The 22045-nt window shown below is 40.7% G+C and overlaps 1 protein-coding gene across 4 annotated transcripts in view; it reads left to right on the top strand.

The window, feature by feature from the left end:
* The window catches only part of MAPRE1 (microtubule associated protein RP/EB family member 1), a 49606-nt gene that overhangs the window by 22797 nt on the left and 4764 nt on the right, over positions 1-22045 (top strand). For 2 of the 4 annotated variants that reach the window (XM_070744340.1, XM_070744341.1), the window contains exons 4-5: positions 10736-10940; positions 18492-18572. In XM_070744340.1, the coding sequence (XP_070600441.1) occupies positions 10736-10940; positions 18492-18572 (286 nt within the window). The remainder of the gene's footprint in view (positions 1-10735; positions 10941-18491; positions 18573-22045) is intronic. The other 2 variants (XM_070744342.1, XM_070744344.1) reach the window with 1 other exon arrangement.

Raw genomic sequence — 22045 nt, 5'->3', positions numbered from 1 at the left:
AAATAATAACAGTGATTTTGCATGATGAAAGGTTCCCACAGGGCACAGAGTGTGACTTCAGTGAATACATTAACATCCCGAAAACAACCAACTACTCCCGTCCCAACTCCTTCACCCAGGGTCTCCCCAACTTCATCACCGTTACAACAAAGGACCATACCCACAATGTTGGCCAAAGAGAAAGAAAAAGACAAGCCTACGATGGACCCTAACCTCCAGATTATCCAAGAAGCATTGGCAGACATTAAGGCATTACAAACCCAGGCAAAAACTCAAAGTGATACAAACAAAGAAGAAATGAAAACTTACTTACAAGAACTGAGGCAAGAGATGAAGGAGATGAAAGATGAAATTAAAAAAGAAATTGCGGAACTTAAAACTGAATTAACTGAAGTAAAAGGAAATGTTGTAGAAATGGACGGAAATATAAAAGTTATCCAACAAAAACTACAAGACAGCGAAAAGAGAATACAAGTGAAAGAAGAAAAAATCCAAGATGTGGGACAGAGAGTAGAAGAATATGAAGACCGCAACTATGCAGCCCGCAGAGACTTTGATATAGCAATAACCGATCTAGAACTCCATTCCGCACTACATGGTTTGAGGTTCCAAAACATTGAAGAAGAAAAAGATGAAGATTTGCCTTCAAAAATGGCAGAAGTCATGGGAGCTATTTTGCAGCTGGACCCAACAGACCTCGTAAAAGAAATCGACGAAGTCTACCGAGTCCAGACTGGCTATGTAAGGCGCCACAATTTACCCAGAGAAGTCCACATTAAGTTCACAAGAAGAATCGTCAAAGACGCAATACTGAGATACACAAAAAATGAGTCCCTTAAATGCGATGGGAAAGAAATCACGATTCTGAAACAAGTTCTGAGGAGAGTTCGAGAGAGTAGAAGACAATATTATTTTCTTACAAGCATTTTAATCAGAAAGAACATTGTTTTCAGATGGCTGATACCAGAAGGGTTGACCCTAACATGGCAATCAACGAGAGTGAAAATAGAAAGTGTAGAACAAGCAAGATCTTTCTTAGCACGCAGTGGACTGGACAGCACCGCACAAATTCAGATTCAACCAAAACCTAGCGATGATATGTTGGGGGCTACAGGTGGTGGAGGGGAAGAAGCATTGGTGGTGAAACAGAAACAACTACAGATTTCACAGGACTTAATCTTGGACACTCGACTCCGAGAACCAAAAGAAGCCAAAAGGTACTATAAATAAAGATGACACATGATCTGAAAATATTTTCAGTTAATGTAAATGGACTGAATAACCCAAGGAAGAGAACCCAAGTATTAACTAAACTCTCGAAACAAAAAGCCCAGATAAACATCCTACAAGAAGTCCATGTCAAAAAATCAAAAAGAAGTCTCCTCAAAAATTCAAAATTGGGAAAACTATATACTAGTTTGGCCAACCAAAAGAAAAGAGGTGTAGCAATGTATATTGATGAACTAATTGAATCAAAAGAAATATATAATGATGGGGATGGAAGGATTTTGATAGTACAATTAGATCTAGAAACAAAACCACTAACAATTGTCTCAATTTATGCACCAAATGATAATCAAAAACAAATTTATAAAGATTTACATGAAAAAATTAATGAACTATCAATTGAAAATATGATAATAATAGGAGGCTTTAATGCAATCTCAGATGACCAAATGGATTACAATGGGAAAAGAAAAGAAAAGAAAAAAAAGGTAATTCTACCGGTGTCATTTTGGAAAATGAGTTCAGAATTAGCATTAAAAGATGTATGGCGAGAACAGCATTTAAAAGATAAACAGTATACTTTTTATTCCAACCCGCATAAGACAGGGTCTAGAATCGATATGGCTTGGGCTCCTATACACATAATGGAACAAATAACTGAAATAGAAATAGAGACAAATACTTGGGCGGACCATAACCCTTTATCCTTATATTGGAAAGGTAAAAGGAGAATAAAGAATTGGTCAATGAATAGAACTATAATAAAAGATCCTGAATATAAGAAATGGATAGAGAAGGAATTAGAGATTTTTTTAAACATAAATAAAAATACAGATACCACACCTCAAAATTTATGGGATACAACTAAAGCATATATACGTGGACTAACAATATCATTTACAGTGGAACCCCGACTTACGAGTTTAATTGGTTCCGGAAGGAGGCTCGCACGTCGAACAGCTCGTATGTCGAAACATTGTTTCCCATAGGAAACAATGTAAAAGCGATTAATGCGTGCAAGCCCGAGGGCTGAGGGGAAAAGACGTCGGCTGAAGCGGGGAAGTTCGCCAGGAGTCAGCAAAGAAGCCGCGCGTGTGTTTTAAAACATCGGAGCCGGCATGGGGAGGCTTTTAATCAGCCCCCGAGCCCCCAACCCGGACTCGGGGGTTGATTGAGAGCCTCCCCATGCCGGCTCCGATGTTTTAAAACACACGCGCGGCTTTTCCGCTGCCTCCTAAAGCGGGGAAGTTCGCCAGGAGGCAGCAGAAAAGCCGCGCGTGTGTTTTAAAACATTGGAGCCGGCATGGGGAGGCTTTTAATCGGCCCCCGAGCATCCAACCCGGACTCGGGGGGTGATTGAGAGCCTCCCCATGCCGGCTCCGAAGTTTTAAAACACACGCGAGGCTTTTCCGCTGCCTCCTAAAGCGGGGAAGTTCGCCAGGAGGCAGCAGAAAAGCCGTGCGTGTGTTTTAAAACATCGGAGCCGGCATGGGGAGGCTTTTAATCAGCCCCCGAGCATCCAACCCGGACTCGGGGGTTGATTGAGAGCCTCCCCATGCCGGCTCCGATGTTTTAAAACACACGCGCGGCTTTTCCGCTGCCTCCTAAAGCGGGGAAGTTCGCCAGGAGGCAGCAGAAAAGCCGCGCGTGTGTTTTAAAACATCGGAGCCGGCATGGGGTGGCTTTTAATCAGCCCCCGAGCATCCAACCCGGACTCGGGGGGTGATTGAGAGCCTCCCCATGCCGGCTCCGATGTTTTAAAACACACGCGAGGCTTTTCCGCTGCCTCCTAAAGCGGGGAAGTTCGCCAGGAGGCAGCAGAAAAGCCATGCGTGTGTTTTAAAACATCGGAGCCGGCATGGGGAGGCTTTTAATCAGCCCCCGAGCCCCCAACCCGGACTCGGGGGTTGATTGAGAGCCTCCCCATGCCGGCTCCGATGTTTTAAAACACACGCGCGGCTTTTCCGCTGCCTCCTAAAGCGGGGAAGTTCGCCAGGAGGCAGCAGAAAAGCCGCGCGTGTGTTTTAAAACATTGGAGCCGGCATGGGGAGGCTTTTAATCGGCCCCCGAGCATCCAACCCGGACTCGGGGGGTGATTGAGAGCCTCCCCATGCCGGCTCCGATGTTTTAAAACACACGCGAGGCTTTTCCGCTGCCTCCTAAAGCGGGGAAGTTCGCCAGGAGGCAGCAGAAAAGCCGTGCGTGTGTTTTAAAACATCGGAGCCGGCATGGGGAGGCTTTTAATCAGCCCCCGAGCATCCAACCCGGACTCGGGGGTTGATTGAGAGCCTCCCCATGCCGGCTCCGATGTTTTAAAACACACGCGAGGCTTTTCCGCTGCCTCCTAAAGCGGGGAAGTTCGCCAGGAGGCAGCAGAAAAGCCGTGCGTGTGTTTTAAAACATCGGAGCCGGCATGGGGAGGCTTTTAATCAGCCCCCGAGCATCCAACCCGGACTCGGGGGGTGATTGAGAGCCTCCCCATGCCGGCTCCGATGTTTTAAAACACACGCGAGGCTTTTCCGCTGCCTCCTAAAGCGGGGAAGTTCGCCAGGAGGCAGCAGAAAAGCCGCGCGTGTGTTTTAAAACATTGGAGCCGGCATGGGGAGGCTTTTAATCAGCCCCCGAGCATCCAACCCGGACTCGGGGGGTGATTGAGAGCCTCCCCATGCCGGCTCCGATGTTTTAAAACACACGCGAGGCTTTTCCGCTGCCTCCTAAAGCGGGGAAGTTCGCCAGGAGGCAGCAGAAAAGCCGCGCGTGTGTTTTAAAACATTGGAGCCGGCATGGGGAGGCTTTTAATCAGCCCCCGAGCATCCAACCCGGACTCGGGGGTTGATTGAGAGCCTCCCCATGCCGGCTCCGATGTTTTAAAACACACGCGAGGCTTTTCCGCTGCCTCCTAAAGCGGGGAAGTTCGCCAGGAGGCAGCAGAAAAGCCGTGCGTGTGTTTTAAAACATCGGAGCCGGCATGGGGAGGCTTTTAATCAGCCCCCGAGCATCCAACCCGGACTCGGGGGGTGATTGAGAGCCTCCCCATGCCGGCTCCGATGTTTTAAAACACACGCGAGGCTTTTCCGCTGCCTCCTAAAGCGGGGAAGTTCGCCAGGAGGCAGCAGAAAAGCCATGCGTGTGTTTTAAAACATCGGAGCCGGCATGGGGAGGCTTTTAATCAGCCCCCGAGCCCCCAACCCGGACTCGGGGGTTGATTGAGAGCCTCCCCATGCCGGCTCCGATGTTTTAAAACACGCGCGGCTTTTCCGCTGCCTCCTAAAGCGGGGAAGTTCGCCAGGAGGCAGCAGAAAAGCCGCGCGTGTGTTTTAAAACATCGGATTGGGGGCTCGGGGGCTGATTAAAAGCCTCCCCATGCCGGCTCCGATGTTTTAAAACACACGCACGGCTTTTCCGCTCGGAAGCAAAGCAAGCCAGCCCGGGTCTTCTCGGCTCGTATCTCGAATGTGAGCTCGTGAGTCGAGCAAAAATTTCTCTAATCTCGCAGCTCGTATCTCGAGTAGCTCGTAAGTAGAGCTGCTCGTATGTCGGGGTTCCACTGTATAGCAAAAAAAAAAAAAAAAATAAAGAAAAGAAAAAACATCAAGGAGCATTAATAGAAGAATTAACAAAATTAGAAATTTTAATGCAAAAAGAGGACAAGGATGACAAATTAAAAAACCAGAGAGAATTAATAAGACATAAACTGAGATTAATAGAACAAGAACCAATTGTAGAAAAGATAAAGAGAGCAAAACAAGATTATTTTGAGCATGCGAATAAACCGGGAAGATGGCTGGCATACAAACTAAGAAAAGAGAGAGAAAATAAAATTATAAAAAATTTGATAGATTCAAAAGGTGTAATAAAACATAGAATAGAAGATAAAAAGGAAATAGTATTGGAATTTTATAAACAATTATATAAGAAAGAAGAGATAAGTGAGGATTTAATTTTTAAATATCTGGAAAAAATAGAACTTCCAGTTTTAACTGAAACACAACAGCAAAGATTAAATAGACCTATTACAGATGTAGAATTAAAACAATCTATAAAGAATCAAAAAAATAACAAAGCGACTGGTCCAGACGCAATACCAGCTGAATTTTATAAATTAGAATTAGAAATATTTTTTTCAAATATGCTTGACATATATAATCAAATATTGACAATAGGTAAATTACCAAAAACCTGGTCAGAAACTTTAATAACTTTAATACATAAGGCTGATACTAAGAAAGAAAAAATTGAAAATTATAGACCCATTTCATTGTTGAACGTTGATTATAAAATCTTTATATCAATATTTGCTAATAGACTTAAAAGTATTATAAATAATATGATACATAGTGATCAAAATGGATTTCTACCAGGAAGACAAATTAAAAATAATTTAAGAATAATAGTCAATACTCTGGAATACTATGAGCAGCATCCAGAAAAGCAAATGGCACTTATATTTTTGGATGCCAAAAAAGCATTTGACAACGTGGATTGGAATTTTATGAAAATACAATTAAATAAGATGGAAGTAGGAACAATTTTTTTTAATATAATAGACGCTATATATTCTGAACAAACTGCTAAAATTATTATAAACAGTGAACAGACAGAAAAAGTAGTTATACAAAGAGGAGGAGTAAGACAAGGTTGCCCAATATCACCATTGTTATTTATTCTAACTTTAGAAGCATTGTTGATAAAAATAAGAGCGGATAAGGAAATAAAAGGATTGGAAATTAGAAAAGAAACTTATAAAACACAAGCATTTGCTGACGATGTGTTTGTTTTGGAGGACCCAATAGAATCTATTTCAAATTTAATAAATGTGATCGAAGAATATGGGAAAGTTGCAGGATTGAAAATAAACAAGGAAAAGACACAGATATTAACAAAAAATATGACTGAAATACAGAGAAAATATTTAGGAGACATCAAACATGAAGATCACGAAAAAAGTGAAATATTTAGGGATATGGATGACTTCTAAAGCCTTATCCTTAAAAAATGATAATTATCTAAAATCATTAAGTCAGATCAAAAAAGACTTAGAAATATGGAGTAATTTACAATTATCACTGGTAGGAAGAATTTCCACAGTTAAAATGAATATTCTTCCAAAAATATTGTTTCTTTTCCAAGTGATCCCAATAAATCCAGGTACGAAATTTTTTGCCGAATTGAATAAGATAATAAGAAAATTTATTTGGCAAGGCAAAAAATCAAGAATAAAACAAAATTCACTAGAAGATCGTAAGGAAAGTGGAGGCCTAGGTCTCCCAAATTGGAAACTATATTATCATGCCACAGCCTTGACATGGGTAAAAGAATGGCTGACATTAGAAAATCAAAGATTGCTCAATCTAGAAGGCCACGACTTGATGGTCGGATGGCACACATTTGTATGGTATGACAAATTAAAAACTCACTCATATTTCAAAAACAATGTTATTAGAAAAGCATTAATAGAAGTGTGGAATGAAATAAAGAAAAATCACTTTTTAGTTATGCCAGAATGGGTTTCACCCTTTGAAGCAATTGTACACCCAAATCTTAAAGGAAAAGGTAAGATCTGGAAATATAGTGACTTGTTAGATAACCAATTAAAACTTAGAACAAAACAAGAGTTATACGAGTTAGGTATAGATTTAGATTGGTGGCATTATATGCAGATTAGTTCTAGATACCAAATAGACATAAAGACTTATATTTTTAAAAAAGAAAATAATGTATTGAGAAAATTATTATTCCAAAGTCAAACAAAGACAATTGGAAATGTTTATAAATATTTATTAAATCATAGAACGATAGGTTGGATATTGAAAGATAATATGATCAGTTGGTGCAAAAATGTTGGTAAAGAGATTGATATAGATGCTTGGGAAAAGGTATGGAAGTATAATTGGAAAATAACAAAATCAATCTCTTTTAAAGAAAATCAAATTAAGATGTTTTATAGATGGCACCTTCCACCATATAGAATTTCTAAAATGTTTCCATCTGTATCGCCTATTTGTTGGAAATGCAAAAAAGAAGTTGGCACATATTATCATGCATGGTGGACCTGTTCTGAGACAAAAATATTTTGGAATAAAGTAGAGAATTGGATAAATGAAATAACAAAGGAGAAGATCAAAAAATCTCCTGAATTTTTCCTATTGGGTATTTCAAATATAAAGTATAAAAAAGAAATTTACTATTTAATAATATATATATATTGGCGGCGGCACGAATAGCATTTGCACAGAAATGGAAAGAAAAGACGATACCGAAAGACACGGAGGTATTTAAAAGAATTATAGAATGTGCAGAATTAGACATGATGACTAAACGTTTGAATAATCAAACTGAAACAGAATTTTACAAAATATGGGATAAAGTATATGATTGGTGGAATGTTAAAAATAGTACTAAAAATTAAATATATAAGAATAAATGACTATTTGAAAAATTATAAGATAGAATTAAATAGTTTATATGATAACTAACCTAGAAGTGTTTATTTTGTTTTCTTTTTGTACTACCAATAATTTGTTTATTGTTCTTTATATAAACATATATATATACACAAGTGTATCATTTTTCAAAACATAAAGAAATTTAATCAATAATTTTAATCTTAAAAATATGGAATTAAATTTAATGATAATGTATTTTGCAAGAGTGGCATTTCTGCTTAGATCTCGTAACAGTTAGAGTTTTTTATATTCTGTATTAGTTAGACTTCTACGATAAGCGGAGCAATGGTAGCTCCTTAAATGTTCAATGTTGTATGTCTTTATCTGTCTTTTTTGAAAATAATAAAAAATATTAAAAAAAAAAAAAACAAGCAGGAAGAGGGAGATTGTGATCCTGCTATATAGAATGCTGGTGAGGCCCCATTTGGAATCCTGTGTCCAGTTCTGGAGACCTCACTGACAAAAAGATATTGACAAAATTGAACTGGTCCAAAGACGTGCTACAAGAATGGTGGAAGGTCTTAAGCATAAAATGTATCAGGAAAGACTGAATGAACTCCATCTGTATAGGGGGGACATGATCAAAACATTTAAATATGTCAAAGGTTTAAATAAGGTTCAGGAGGGGTGTTTTTAATAGGAAAGTGAACACAAGAACAAGGGGTCACCATCTGAGGTTAGTTGGGGGAAAGATAAAAAGCAACATGAGAAAATATGATTTTACTGAAAGAGTAGTAGATCCTTGGAACAAACTTCCAGCAGACGTGTTCGGTAAATCCACAGTAGCTGAGTTTAAACATGCCTGGGATAAACATATATCCATCCTAAGATAAAATACAGAAAATAGTATAAGGGCAGACTAGATGGATCATGAGGTCTTTTTCTGCCGTCAATCTTCTATGTTTCTATCCTGGGAGTTGAAGTCCACCAGTCATAGAAGAGCCAACTTTGCCCACCCCTGCCGTAGGCAAACAGATGGATTTCCTTAAACTAGTCAAATGAAGTCTTTCCTGATAGGTTTGATGCTTAAGACCTTCCACCATTCTTGTAGCCCGTCTTTAGACCAGTTCAATTTTGTCAATATCTTTTTGTAGGTGAGGTCTCCAGAACTGAACACAGTATTCCAAATGTGGTCTCACCAGCTCTATATAAGGGGATCACTATCTCCCTCTTCCTGCTTGTTATACCTCTAGCTATGCAGCCAAGCATCCTACTTGCTTTCCAGTGAGGACAATTAATTCAATTCAATTCAATTTATTAGATTTGTATGCCGCCCCTCTCCGAAGACTCGGGGCGGCTCACAACAACAATAAAAACAGTATAACAATGGAACAAATCTAATAATAAAATTACATTAAAACCCCCCAACAATTTAAACCATACAACACATACATACCAAACATAAAATATAAGAAAGCCTGGGGGAGATGTCTTAATTCCCCCATGCCTGGCGATATAGGTGGGTCTTGAGTAACTTTTGAAAGACAAGGAGGGTGGGGGCCGTTCTAATCTCCGGGGGAAGTTGATTCCAGAAGGCTGGGGCCGCCACAGAGAAGGCTCTTCCCCTGGGGCCTGCCAAACGACATTGTTTGGTCGACGGGACCTGGAGAAGGCCAATTCTGTGGGACCTTATCGGCCGCTGGGATTCGTGCGGTAGAAGGTGGTTCCGGAGGTACTCTTGTCCAATGCCATGAAGGGCTTTCATACAACACATTAACCAGTGGAAGAGCTTTCCACTAGAAGTTGTGGGTGCGCCATCACTGGAGGTTTTTAAGAAGAGACTGGACAGCCACCTGTGTGAAATGATACAATAGGAGTCTCCTGCTTGAATCCAGGGGGTTGGACTAGCAGACCTCCAGGGCCCCTTCCGGCTCTCTTCTAATTGACGGACTTCAAATGGAATGGTTGTTAAGTCCAGAACTTAACAGTATATTTGAGCAGAACATTTGGAGAAAACAACAGCCTTGGTGATGGCTCAGCAGCAGAATTGTTGCTGCAGGAGGAGGTGGCACAATTATTTTCAATGATACTGTTTTTTATATTGATCCATGCTTATTTTGCTGTGAGCCGCCCTGAGTCCCTGAGAAGTTGGGCCGCATAGAAATAGAATAAAATAAATGAAATAAAATTTGACTGGAAGGATCGGAGCAGGGTTTGAACAGGCCTCTGTCCGCCTGCTTTGATTTGGACTGCTGCCTTGAGCTGGGTGGGTGAGTGCTGGAAGGGCTTGGACATCCACTTCCCACTCTTTAAGATTCTACGAATTACGATGACTCGGCCATATATAAATACTTTTATGTAAAGTTTTTCTTAATGCTTAAGCTTTAAATAAAAAGATCTTGGAAGTAAAGCCTGTAAAAACGAAATGCTGATTTTTCACTTCAGAAGTATAACACAACACAATCCCTTTGTGTGCAGTTGTGTGCAGTTGTGTGTGTGTGTGTGAAAACCCTCAAATATTTTGTGACGTTTTAAAACTTTGCTCTCCCTGGTTTTGGGCCAGCTCCTGGTCAACAAAGCTATTTTAGTTCGGAAATAAAGTAAAGACCTAACTCCCATTTCTGCAAGAGCTGAGGAATTTTGTCTGCTCTTCAAGTTACGACGGCAACAGAGCCTGCTTATCGCGGTTGTAACTTGGGACACTTGTCAATTTTATGACCTTTCTTTCTGGCCGTGGTTAAACAAACCAGTGGTTTTTGTCATGTGGTTTTGCTGTAAACCTGATTTAAACCTGTTATTTGTTTTCCAAACCTGTCATAAAACAGAGACACATGACTATGGGACACTACAAATGAGCACCGATATGGCCTAGCATGATGGGGAGACCATAAGAACTGTGAATTTTAGGTCATAAGTACTCTCCCCTGGACGTCTGTCGTAGTTTTAAATGGTCACTTAAGTAGCCAGTTATAAGTGTTTTTTTCTATATTATAAAAATCAATTAAAATATTTAATTAAAAAAATACGTCGATATCTACCTGTTTGTTTTTAGAAACCTCTGCTAGAATTCTGGAATACATTTCTCACCTGAGCTAAACGTCCTTAACCTCTCTCCCCTCCAGATAATACCTGTGGACAAATTAGTGAAAGGGAAATTCCAAGACAATTTCGAATTTGTCCAGTGGTTCAAGAAATTCTTCGATGCCAATTACGACGGAAAGGACTACGACCCCGTGGCGGCTCGGCAAGGCCAGGAGTCGTGCCCCGCCCCAGCTCTGGTCCCGCTGCTGAACAAACCTAAGAAGAACCTTGGTTCCGGTGGCACAGGTGAGAGAGGCCTTGCGACAGGAACCACGGGCGCTCGGAAGTTTTAGCGCTGTGCCCTGGGCCAGCTCTTTTTGTTTGGGGATGAGGGGAGAAGCAGTTGCCAACATCTGGGGAGGCCTGGGAAGGGAACGTCCCTGTCGGCATAGGCAGCATCTCAGGCCTTCTTTGCGCCTTGGCATGCGTATGGTGGCGTCACCCCACAGGGGGTACAGAAAGTATTCAGACCCCTTTAAATTTTTCACTCTTTGTTGCATTGCGGCCATTTGGTAAATGCCAAAAAGTCCATTTTATTTCTCATTTCTCTTTTGTAACCTTGGCCACATCTGTGCATTGCCACAATCCTGTCTCCGAGCTCCTTGGCCAGTTCCTTTCAACTTTTCCTGTCCTTAACTGCCTCCCATCGCTGCCCCATGACCAATTAACTGGATTTTTAGATGTATTGTTATGTTGTTCTGATATGTTTATTTATTAGATTTGTATGCCGCCCCTCTCCGTAGACTCGGAGCGGCTAACAACAGTAATAAAACAACATGTAACAAATCTTAATATTTAAAATAACTAAAAGCCCTTATTAAAAACCAAACATACACATAAATATACCAAGCATAAATTGTATAGGCTGGGGGAATGAATATGTTGTGAGCCGCCCCGAGTCCTCAGAGAGGGGCGGCATAAAAATCCAATTAATAATAAATAAATAAAATCAGATTCAAGTGAGATGTTTTGAGAACATCACTTAAAGCATAGGTTGGTGTACAGTTGCCTCCTTCTTCCAGCTGAATGACCTTGAAGTAGGGTCTTGGGGGAGAAACAGTTATTTTCGCTTTCCCGAAGCATTCTCCCTCCCTCCCCCCCTCCCTCCCTCCCCAGAGTTCATTACTCAAACACACCAGCAAGCATACAACATCCGTTATCAGAGGAATCCTAGAATTAAGACACCAAGAGAACCCACAGAAGAGAATACAGTGGTACCTCATCATAGGAACTTAATTGGTTCCAGGAGGTTCGTAAGGTGAAAAGTTCGTAAGATGAAACAATGTTTTCCATAGGAATCAATGTAAAAGCAAATAATTTATTTATTTATTTATTTATCAGATTTGTAGGCCGCCCCTCTCCGCAGACTGCCTGCAAATCCTTCAGGAAAATCCCAAACTTTAGAAGGGAGGCGAACAGAGGGCAGGGAGGAGCAGCTAAAGGGTGAGTGGGAAGGAAGAAAGGCAAGGGGGGCGGCCCTCCCTTTTCTTTCTTCAAAAGACACCCTTTCAGTTCCTTTGCAAGCACCTTGTTCTCTGCAAAATGTTTCCTCCCCCAAGCCGCCCCTCCCTTTTCTTTCTTCAAAAAAAGGGGGGGGGAAGAAACCCCTTCATCCCAGCAGCAGCTGCTTGGGTTTGTAAGGTGAAAATAGTTTGGAAGAAGAGGCAAAAAAATCTTAAACACCGGGTTCGTATCTTGAAAAGTTCGTTAGAAGAGGCGTTCGTAAGATGAGGTACCACTGTATTTGGATTGAACTGTGGGGTCCTTGGAATCTCTCTGAACTTGATAACCTCCTTAGGGGGCAGAAGGGAGTGGGATTGTGGAGTGGAGCAGGAGGTGGAAGAGCTGGAGGAGGGATTGTGGGGTCCTTGAATGTCTCTGAGCTTGGTGGTTTTCTTGAAGACGTCTCATTACACAACTAGGTAACATTAACATTGCTGGAAAGGAATGGGGTTTGCTCTTTGTTCATAAACGAGTTGCTTGCCTGGTCAGTGGGAAAGGTCTTGTTCATTTGTTAACATCAAGATTAACACCAGACCAAAAATGTATTTTTTTTTAAAAAAAAAAATTATAATCCTGTTCTATCCCGGGCCTCTGCAGATTGAAAACCAAGGAGGAATCCACGGGCTGATATTTCAAATCAATCTTTTTATATAGAAAGCATCATTTCTACAAGCCAAATTCATGCATGCGAGCTCATCTTGACAGCTACTCAGTGAGAGGAGTTAACAGATAATAGTCCAGCAGCTAGCTGCTGAAGACCAAAGCTAATTATGCATTCCTTTCTGTTCTGTCGGGCTCTCTGGTAGACTCCTCCCAAAAATTCACAGGTACAAATTTCAGACACACACACGTTTGAAAATTCAAAACAATGTTCTTTATAACGGAAATTCACTTAAACCAAGCCCTCTTTTGGTACAGCAAAGAGCACTGGTCTCCAACCAAACTGGTAATTGGTACAAGTCCCTTATCAGTTCTGTGATACTTAGCTTGCAGCTGTGAGGCAATTCACAGTCCTTCTTTCACAAAGTGAAACACACTTTGCCCTGGTTTAGTTTCAAAGCAGGGAAAAATCAGCACACAAAAGGTCAAAGTCAGTAAAGCAGGCACGAAACACAAGGATCAGATAATCCTCCACAATGGCTGAACCCACAGGCTGCTCTTTATAGCAGCCTCACTAATGACCAGAGCCCCACCCAACCACAGGTGGCCTCATTTTCTATGATAATAATCTCTCAGTTGTTGCTGCCTATGCATCGCTCTCCGCATGCGTGGCTGTATCATTAACTCTTGTTCTGAATCCAAGGAGGAGCTAGAGAATTGATCTCCTTCTGAGCTGTCTGCCCCACTCTCCTCCTCCCTGTCACTCATGTCTTCTTGGTCAGAGGAGCCTTCATCAGCAGATTCCACCGGGGGGGGGGGAAACAGGCCTGCAGCATGTGGATGTCTCCCCCACATCCACAGTCCTTGGGGCAGGAGCTGGGCCAGAGCTAACCACAACACTTTCTGAGATAAAGAATCTCCAATTCCACTGACTTACATTTGCAGCTTCCCAGACTCTCTGCCGAGAGGACAATTCTACTCCAAGGATTTTAGCAGAGAAATAACAGTTGGCTAGCATAACATGGCTGGAAACCCCAAACATCAATGGACTCCATTACAAAACGTTGAAACTCCACCCCGAATTTCCCATCAGCCACTCTTAAATACCTGTGGGGAGTGGTCAACAATTCCGTAGAGTTAACAAACTACAGGCTACTTCCTTTTCCCATACTCATATTCTTGTCTTTTTCTTAATCTCCTAAAGCGGGCATCTAACAAAGGCTGATAGGCTTCCTCCTCTTCCTCTAAGTCAGACCCTACTCTCATTGGCATCTCTGCCACCTCTGATGGCCTTTCAGGTACATCCAGGCAGTGTTCCCTCTAATATTTTTTTGGGGTGGGTGGTAAAAGTATAGTGTCTGAGCGGCAGTCCCTTCGGGACTGGGCGGCACAGAAATAATAAATAAACAAACAAACAAACAAACAAACAAACAAAAAACCCACCCTGTTTTGCCTCAGAGAATTTCAAAATAAAATACTGTACTGTGTGTCTATAACAGTGAGCTCATAATAGGGCAACTCTATCAATATCAAAATGCCACTTAAATAGTTGAGCTAGTTTCAAACTAGATTTTGATTTTCTTTCTCTTTTCCTTACTCCCATTCTTTTTCTTTCTCTTTTCCTTCCTCTCTTTTTTCTATCTGTTTCTCTCTCTTCCTCTCTTCCTCTCTCTCTCCTTCCCTCTCACTCTTTCCCTCTCGGCTTCTGGGCAGGTTTGGAAAACTCTGAGTTGATGATGATTTTTAAGTGAGCGATTGCTCACTGCTCAGCTTAGAGGGAACTATGCATCCAGGTGTATCTCTCCCCCACTCTCACTCTCTGCATCAGCTGGCAAGATCACTGGCCCAGTACCAAGATGGGCCTGGCTCACCCTCCTCAAAATCTCTATCATTACTAGAGGTGGACGAGGAACACTCACAACAAATTATATATATTATTGATTGTTGTGCCAGCATGTTTCAACCGCCCGTAATTACAGGGTAATTAGTCCAGGAAGACACACCACACGATAAAAGGAAAACCCAAAAGTTTTTATAAACAGAAAAACAGAAACAGCTCCCTTTTTAAATGTCAAAGGGATTTTCTGGTACACACAAAGCACAGGTTAAATGCAGTCCAGTTGCTCACCCAATAACTGGGAAATTGAGCCCAATTCTAAAGTCCATAGAGTCCACACACACAATCCTTAACAGCAAAAAACCACGATATTGACGAAACAATGAATCAGATAAACTGCCATGAGGCTAAAACACCAGGCTGCACTTTTTATCTGTAGCACTAATTACAGCAGCCCCACCCAACCACAGGTGGCCTCATTTTCTCTTGTAATAATCCTTCAGTTGTTGCTTCCTATGCATCACTCTACGCATGCGTGGATGTGTCATTAATTCTTGTTCAGAATCCAGGGATGATACAGATGATTGATCTCCTTCTGGGCTGTCTGCCAAACTCCCCTCTTCCCTGTCACTCACGCTTCAGACTTCGTCGGCAGATTCTATCGGGAGCAAAACAGGCCTGTGACGTGTGGATGTCTCCCCCACCTCCACCTCCACATTCCTTGGGGCAGGAGCTGGGCCAGAGCTAACCACAACAATTGATATGCAGTATTTCAAGATACATGCATTGATATATGTGTGAATATGGTGCAGGAGAAAAACTCCAGGTTAACACTAGACCAACCATCAAGCTGTGCAGTTCTTTCACAACCTAGCCCTGTGCAGCCTTCTTAAAATTTAGGACACTTGTGTGGACTGTTGCTCGATGCTGGGTTTTGCAAGCGCTTACATTTCCCCCCCAAATGGGGGTATGTGGAAATCATCTTTTTTTTTTTTAATAAATTTTATTAATTTTCTTAAAATAGACAAAACCGACAAACATACATTTAACATAGAAATGGGGTTGTATCTTCCCCGCTTATTCTAGAAGTAAAATTTCAATACAGAAAAAAGAATACATTCAAAAAATACTTAAAATCAACTTATTACTTTAAATGAAAAGAAGAAATTTGTTTAACCTTTTGTAATAAATCTTCATACATAAACTAATTCTAACATAACTTTTAAATCGTATCTCTGCTAATACAATTCTCTTTTTTTTTTAAACTTTTAATATTTCTTCTTGTTTATCCATATATACACTTTGTTCCATATCTCATAAAATTCTGTTTCTTCTTGATCTTTTAACCATCTTGTCATCATATCCATTTCAGCGCAGTCTAATATTTTCTTAATAACTTCCTCTTCTTTGGGGATATTTTCCCCTTTCCAATTTTGCGCGTATATTATCCTGGCCGCGGTCAAAATATGAATAACTAAGTGTAAAATTTCTTTCTTATATTTCTGATTAGTTATACCCAGTAAATAAAATTCCGGGGTTATTTCTATCTCCTGTTTTACTATTTCTTTTATTATTCTTTCTATCATTTTCCAGTAAAATCATCTTTTTTTGAAGCAGCCCGTTCATTCTGCAGTTTCTCAGCTACGCTGACAGGCCTGGGCAGGCTTTGCATTTTGAGTGTTTCATCCGAGATCTTGTAATTGAGTGGTGTGGCGGCCTAGAGGTAGAGCTCTTTCCTCACGATCAGGAGGCTGTGAGTTCGATCCTATGTAGAAGCAGATATTTTTCTCTCTGAGCAAAATGAGAATATGTACCATAAAACTGATCAGCAAAGACTTCACGAACTCCATCTGTCTAGTCTGGAGGACAGAAGGGAAAGGGGGGACATGATCGAAACATTTAAATAGGTTAAAGGGTTGAATAAAGTTCAGGAGGGAACTGTTTTTAATAGGAAAGTGAACCCAAGAACAAGGGGACACAATCTGAAGTTAGGTGGGGGAAAGATGAGAAGCAACGTGAAAAAATATTATTTTACTGACAGAGTAGTAGATGCTTGGAACAAACTCACAGGAACTGAATTTAAACATGCCTGGGATAAAACATAGATCCATCCTAAGAAATAGTATAAAGGCAGACTAGATGGACCATGAGGTCTGTTTCTGCATCAGTCTTCTATGTTTTTCCAAAGTATAAGAGATGCACCCTTTTCTACCCCTAAAAGAGGGTAAAAATTTGGGCGCATGTTATACTCTGAATGTAGCTTTTTTAAAGCTTTTTTTCCCAGCCCTAATAAGGTGCAGTGATCTGCTTTGCTTGCAGGCTTTTGGCTACTTTCTCCGAATATGTTTCTTTTAAGCCCTAACCAGGGGATAAAATAATGTGCTGACGCTGACCAGATGAATACCTGGCAGGCAACCCTTGGAGTGTGTTTGGAGACTACAGATAGTCCAGAATGCAGCTGCGTGACCTATTATAGGTGTGCCTAGATACACCCATATATCACCAATGCTCCGCGCGCTGCACAGTCTCCGGTCACAATTCAAAGTGTTGGTTATCGCCTGCAAAGCCCTACATGCCTTAGGACCAGACTACTTACGGGACCGTCTCCTACCTACCACATACTTCCCAGAGACCAATTAGATCACACAGCGTTGGCCTTGTCCAGGTCCTGTCGACTAAGCAATGCAGGTTGGCAGGCCCACAGGGGAGGGCCTTCTCTGTGGCTGCCCTGGCCCTATGGAACCAACTACTCCCCAATGGCTCTAATGCTCTCACCCTACTGGCCTCCTGAAAGGCCGTGAAGACCTGGCTTTGCCGGCAGGCCTGGGGGCCATGAGTGTTACACCTAGTCACAGCCAAACTGAGTGATTGGTATGTATATGTGTCTGAGTGGATAGTTTGTCAAGGGTTTATTAATTGTTAGTATAAAGGGTTTATTTATTTATTAGGTTTCTATGCCACCCTTCCCAAAGCGACTCAGCGGCGTACAATATTGTAAATGCTTGGAACAAACTTCCAGCAGACGTGGTTGGTAAATCCACAGTCACTGAATTTAAACATCCTAAGATAAAATACAAGAAATAGTATAAGGGCAGACTAGATGGACCATGAGGTCTTTTTCTGCCGTCAATCTTCTATGTTTCTATGTAAATGCAAACAATATATGTGAGAAATCTAATTTATTTTAAAAGGACATATACAAAATTAATAAAAAAATCTAAAACCCCTTTTGCAGTCATCCACATTTATCCAATTCAATCATTCATATTGGCCGGGGACAATCTTGTCGCTTATGGTCCCCATGCCCGCCGACATTTTTACTGTTTTTATTATTTATATTTGACTTTTTAACACTGTATTGTATTATCTATTGTTGTAAACCGCCCTGAGTCCCATGGGATTGGGCGGCATAGAAGCCAAATTTATCATTATCATTATCAACATCATCAATAATAATAATAATAATAATAATAATAATAATAATAATAATAATAATAATGTGCTTGGGAAGCGCCCGACTGTTGATGACATACAAAATCCAGCATAGTGATCTCGTTTGCTGTGTTGTACTGTGGATGATAATGATAGGCAGATTTCTCTCCCCCTCCCTTCCTCCCCCCAAACTAAGGGTGCGTCTTATACTCTGAAAAAAATACGGTATTTGCTGAACAAAACCTCTGCATTGGCGACAGGAAGGTTATCCAGCCAGTGAACATTTAGCTCCACTCAGTTGGTCAGACGTCACCCCACAAGGGATTATGGGGTCCTTCAAAGAGGATGATGATGATCCGAGATCTTGTAATTGTGAAATACTTTCTTGTTTGTGCATCCCAGTTAGAACCCTTCTCTCTTTGTAGATAACAGTTTTGTGGGAACTTCGGAAATGAAGGCAGCCCGAGCAGAGTCTTCCCTTTCCTTAAGGAAAACCGCTGCAATCGGTACTAAGCTGGGTGCAAGGAGTTGGCTTACTCTCTTCTTTTGGGTTTTCTAGCACACCGGGTTGCACTTCTTCGGGTGTTTATTTTATTTATTTTATTTATTTATTTATTCATTTGTCCAATACACAAATATATAGGAAGAAAAATAGACATGTAGTAATATATATAAGGGTAAAAGTGAACTTAGAGGAGAGGATATATGAAAGGGAGAGAATATATATGATAGGTGAAAGAAAGGAAAGACAATTGGACAGGGGACGGAAGGCACACCAGTGCACTTATGTACGCCCCTTACTGGCCTCTTAGGAACCTGGAGAGGTCAATCGTGGAGAGTCTAAGGGAGAAATGTTGGGGGTTAGGGGTTGACACTATTGAGTCCAGTAACCTATCCCTTGAAAGCAGCCTTAGATATTTGGTCAAAATGGCAAGGGAAATTAGCAAATAGGAATTCAAAATTATCAACGTTGCATGTTTTGAATATAAATAATGATGTTAACTTAGGTAGAGTTATAAAGGAATTAAATGATAAAGGTATAATGAGAATAGAACAATTATATGAGACAGACGGAAGAGTTAATAGAACTCGCTTCGAATGGTGGTTGGGCCAACAAAAATGGTTGCAGATTAATGCAATATGTAAATATTTAAATAAAAGTGAAAATAAAGAAGCATTTTTGAGAGAAGAAAACTGTCTAGAGAAAATATTGAAAGAAAAGATTAATGATTCAAAAGGACAGGCTAGTAATATTTATAACATGCTATTAGGAAGTGATTAAAGGCCTAACAAGATATTGGCAAAATGAATTACGGATTAATGAAAGCAAGATGGAAGAAGTAGTAGAAAATATGCATAAGACAAAGAATACAAGAATAAGAGAGATGAGAAGGAAAATTTTACATAAATGGTATTTCACGCCAGTAAAACTAGCACACTTCCAGAGGAAAGGGAAAGGAAATTGCTGGCATGGTTGCCAAATAAAAGGAGTTTTTATGCATATACTCTGGGAATGTGTTGAAGTTCCAAAATTTTGGAAGGAAGTACAGAATGAAATAAATAATATGCTAAACATTAATTGGATAATTACAAAAGAATTAGCAATACTAGTTAAACATGGGGAATTACGAGAATTTAAAGAAATCAAAACAGCAGCTTTGGAAAGCGCTCAAGCAGTAGTAGTATTAGGGTGGAAGGATAGCAATAAATGGACAATCCAGAATTGGTACTGGTACATGGTGGACCACATCCACTTCGAAATTATGGAAATAAGATTAAATAACTTTGAAGAAAATAAATTGGAGAAGCTGATGGCACGATGGAATAAGGTGAAAAATAAATTCCAATCACTTTTTGTATGTAAAGAAATGTAAACCGGAGCTAAGGAAGAAATTGAAACTTATTGTAAATAATTTAACCCCCTAAATGGTGGTGGGATTTTTATTGGTGTTGGGCACGTTTTCTTTTAAGCATTTTTTGTTTGTTGTTAATTTAGTAAATAAACCAATAATTTTTTTTTTAATTTAAAAAAAGAGTCCGGTAATGAGTTCCACGCTTCGACAACTTGATTGTTAAAGTCATATTTTTTACAGTCAAGTTTGGAGCAGTTCGTATTAAGTTTGAATCTGTTGCGTGCTCTTGTGTTGTTGCGGTTGAAGCTGAAGTAGTCATTGACCGGTAGGATGTTGCAGCATATGATCTTGTGGGCAATACTTAAATCGTGTTTTAGGCGCCATAGTTCTAGGCTTTCTAGGCCCAGGATTGTTAGTCTATTTTCGTAGGATATTCTGTTTCGAGTGGAGGAGTGAAGGGCTCTTCTGGTGAAATATCTTTGGACGTTTTCAAGAGTGTTAATGTCTGAGATGTGGTGTGGGTTCCAGACAGATGAGCAGTAGTCTAGGATGGGTCTGGCAAAAGTTTTGTAGGCTCTTGTGAGTAGTGTGAGATTGCCGGAGCAGAAGCTGCGTAGGATCAGGTTAACTACTCTAGAAGCTTTTTTGGCGATATTGTTGCAGTGGGCTTTAGCACTTAGGTCATTCGATATTAGTATTCCAAGGTCTTTCACTGAGTGTGGGTTGGCAGTGAGAGATTGTTTATTCAGTTCGTATATGCGGTTTGGATTCTTTTTGCCGATGTGGAGGGTAGAGCATTTGTTGATTGATATTTGAAGTTGCCAGGTGTTAGACCAATCTGAGACAAAGTCCAGGTCTTTTTGGAGAGTGAGTGTGTTGTCAGTGGTGTTGAAAAGTTTTCCATCGTGGGCAAAAAGAACACAGTTGCTTTCGATATGGTCACAGAGGTCATTGATGTAGAGAATGAAGAGAGTAGGACCTAGTACGCTTCCCTGGGGAACGCCACTTATGACAGGGATGGGGGTGGAGATGGTGCTTCCAATTTTGACAATTTGTTGCCTGTTTGACAGGAATGCAGTAATCCAGTTGTGGAGGAGTCCTGAGATGCCGTAGGATTTGAGTTTTAGGAGTAGTTTGTTGTGGACCACTGAGTCGAAGGCTTTGAAAAAATCTATATAAATTGCATCAATGGATTTTCCTTGGTCTAGGTGGGTAGTCCAAATGTTTTTGCAGTGAAGTAGTTGTAGATTGCAGGATAATTTCTTTCTGAATCCAAATTGTTTGTTTGAGAGTAGGTTATAAGTAAAGGGTCATTGATCGATTTATAATTGATTCCATGATTTTACAAGGGACGCAACAAAGAGATATTGGTCTGTAGTTGTCCACTAGTGAAGGGTCTCCTTTTTTGAAAATGGGGATGACTATTGCTTTTGACCACAGCTTGGGGAGCGTGCTGGTCCTGAAGGATTTTTGGAAGATAATACTTAGGGGTTCAGCTATGGCAGAAGAAAGTTTCCTTAGGAAGTATGCACAGAGACCGTCTGGTCCGGCAGATAGGGAGGGTTTGAGGTCACGGATTGCTTTTTCTACACGGTCTACAGCGAAGACGATTTGGGTTAGGTTTTTTAGTGGGTTTGAGGTGCAATTTGCGAAGATGGGGAATGAGCCATTACTGTTAACAAAAACAGCCAAAAAAAGAGTTGAAGAGATTGTCTTTGGATGGGTCATCATGGTATTCTTTGTTATTGGTCCTACGAGAGGAGGAATAGGTCTGGAGTCATTGAGTTTGTTGTTGACGAAGTTATAGAACGCTCGGTTAGACTTGGTGCGAAGGAGGCTTTCCTCTTGTTTGCTGTGATAGTTGAGGCATTCTGCTTTTATTCGTTGGCATATTCTTTTGTAGCGGACTTTAAAATTGGTTACTGGGCTTTTTTTGTTTCTATGCCAGAGGGATCTTTTTTTGGTTTCTTTATCGAGACAGGTATGTTATTTTTTCGTTTACCTCTGGAAGAAGTGAGTGGCACATGTAGTTCTATAAGCCTTTTGATTTGGAGTAAGAACATATTGTAGAGATCATCAGTGGTGATGCAGTTAGAGAACAAGGATTGAGAGATTGGCGTCTATGA

This window comes from Erythrolamprus reginae, chromosome 3, assembly GCF_031021105.1.
Source record: "Erythrolamprus reginae isolate rEryReg1 chromosome 3, rEryReg1.hap1, whole genome shotgun sequence".
NCBI classification, from domain to species: Eukaryota; Metazoa; Chordata; class Lepidosauria; order Squamata; family Dipsadidae; genus Erythrolamprus; species Erythrolamprus reginae.
The sequence above is the reverse complement of the archived record's forward strand: the minus strand, read 5'-3'. Positions and strand labels throughout refer to the sequence as shown.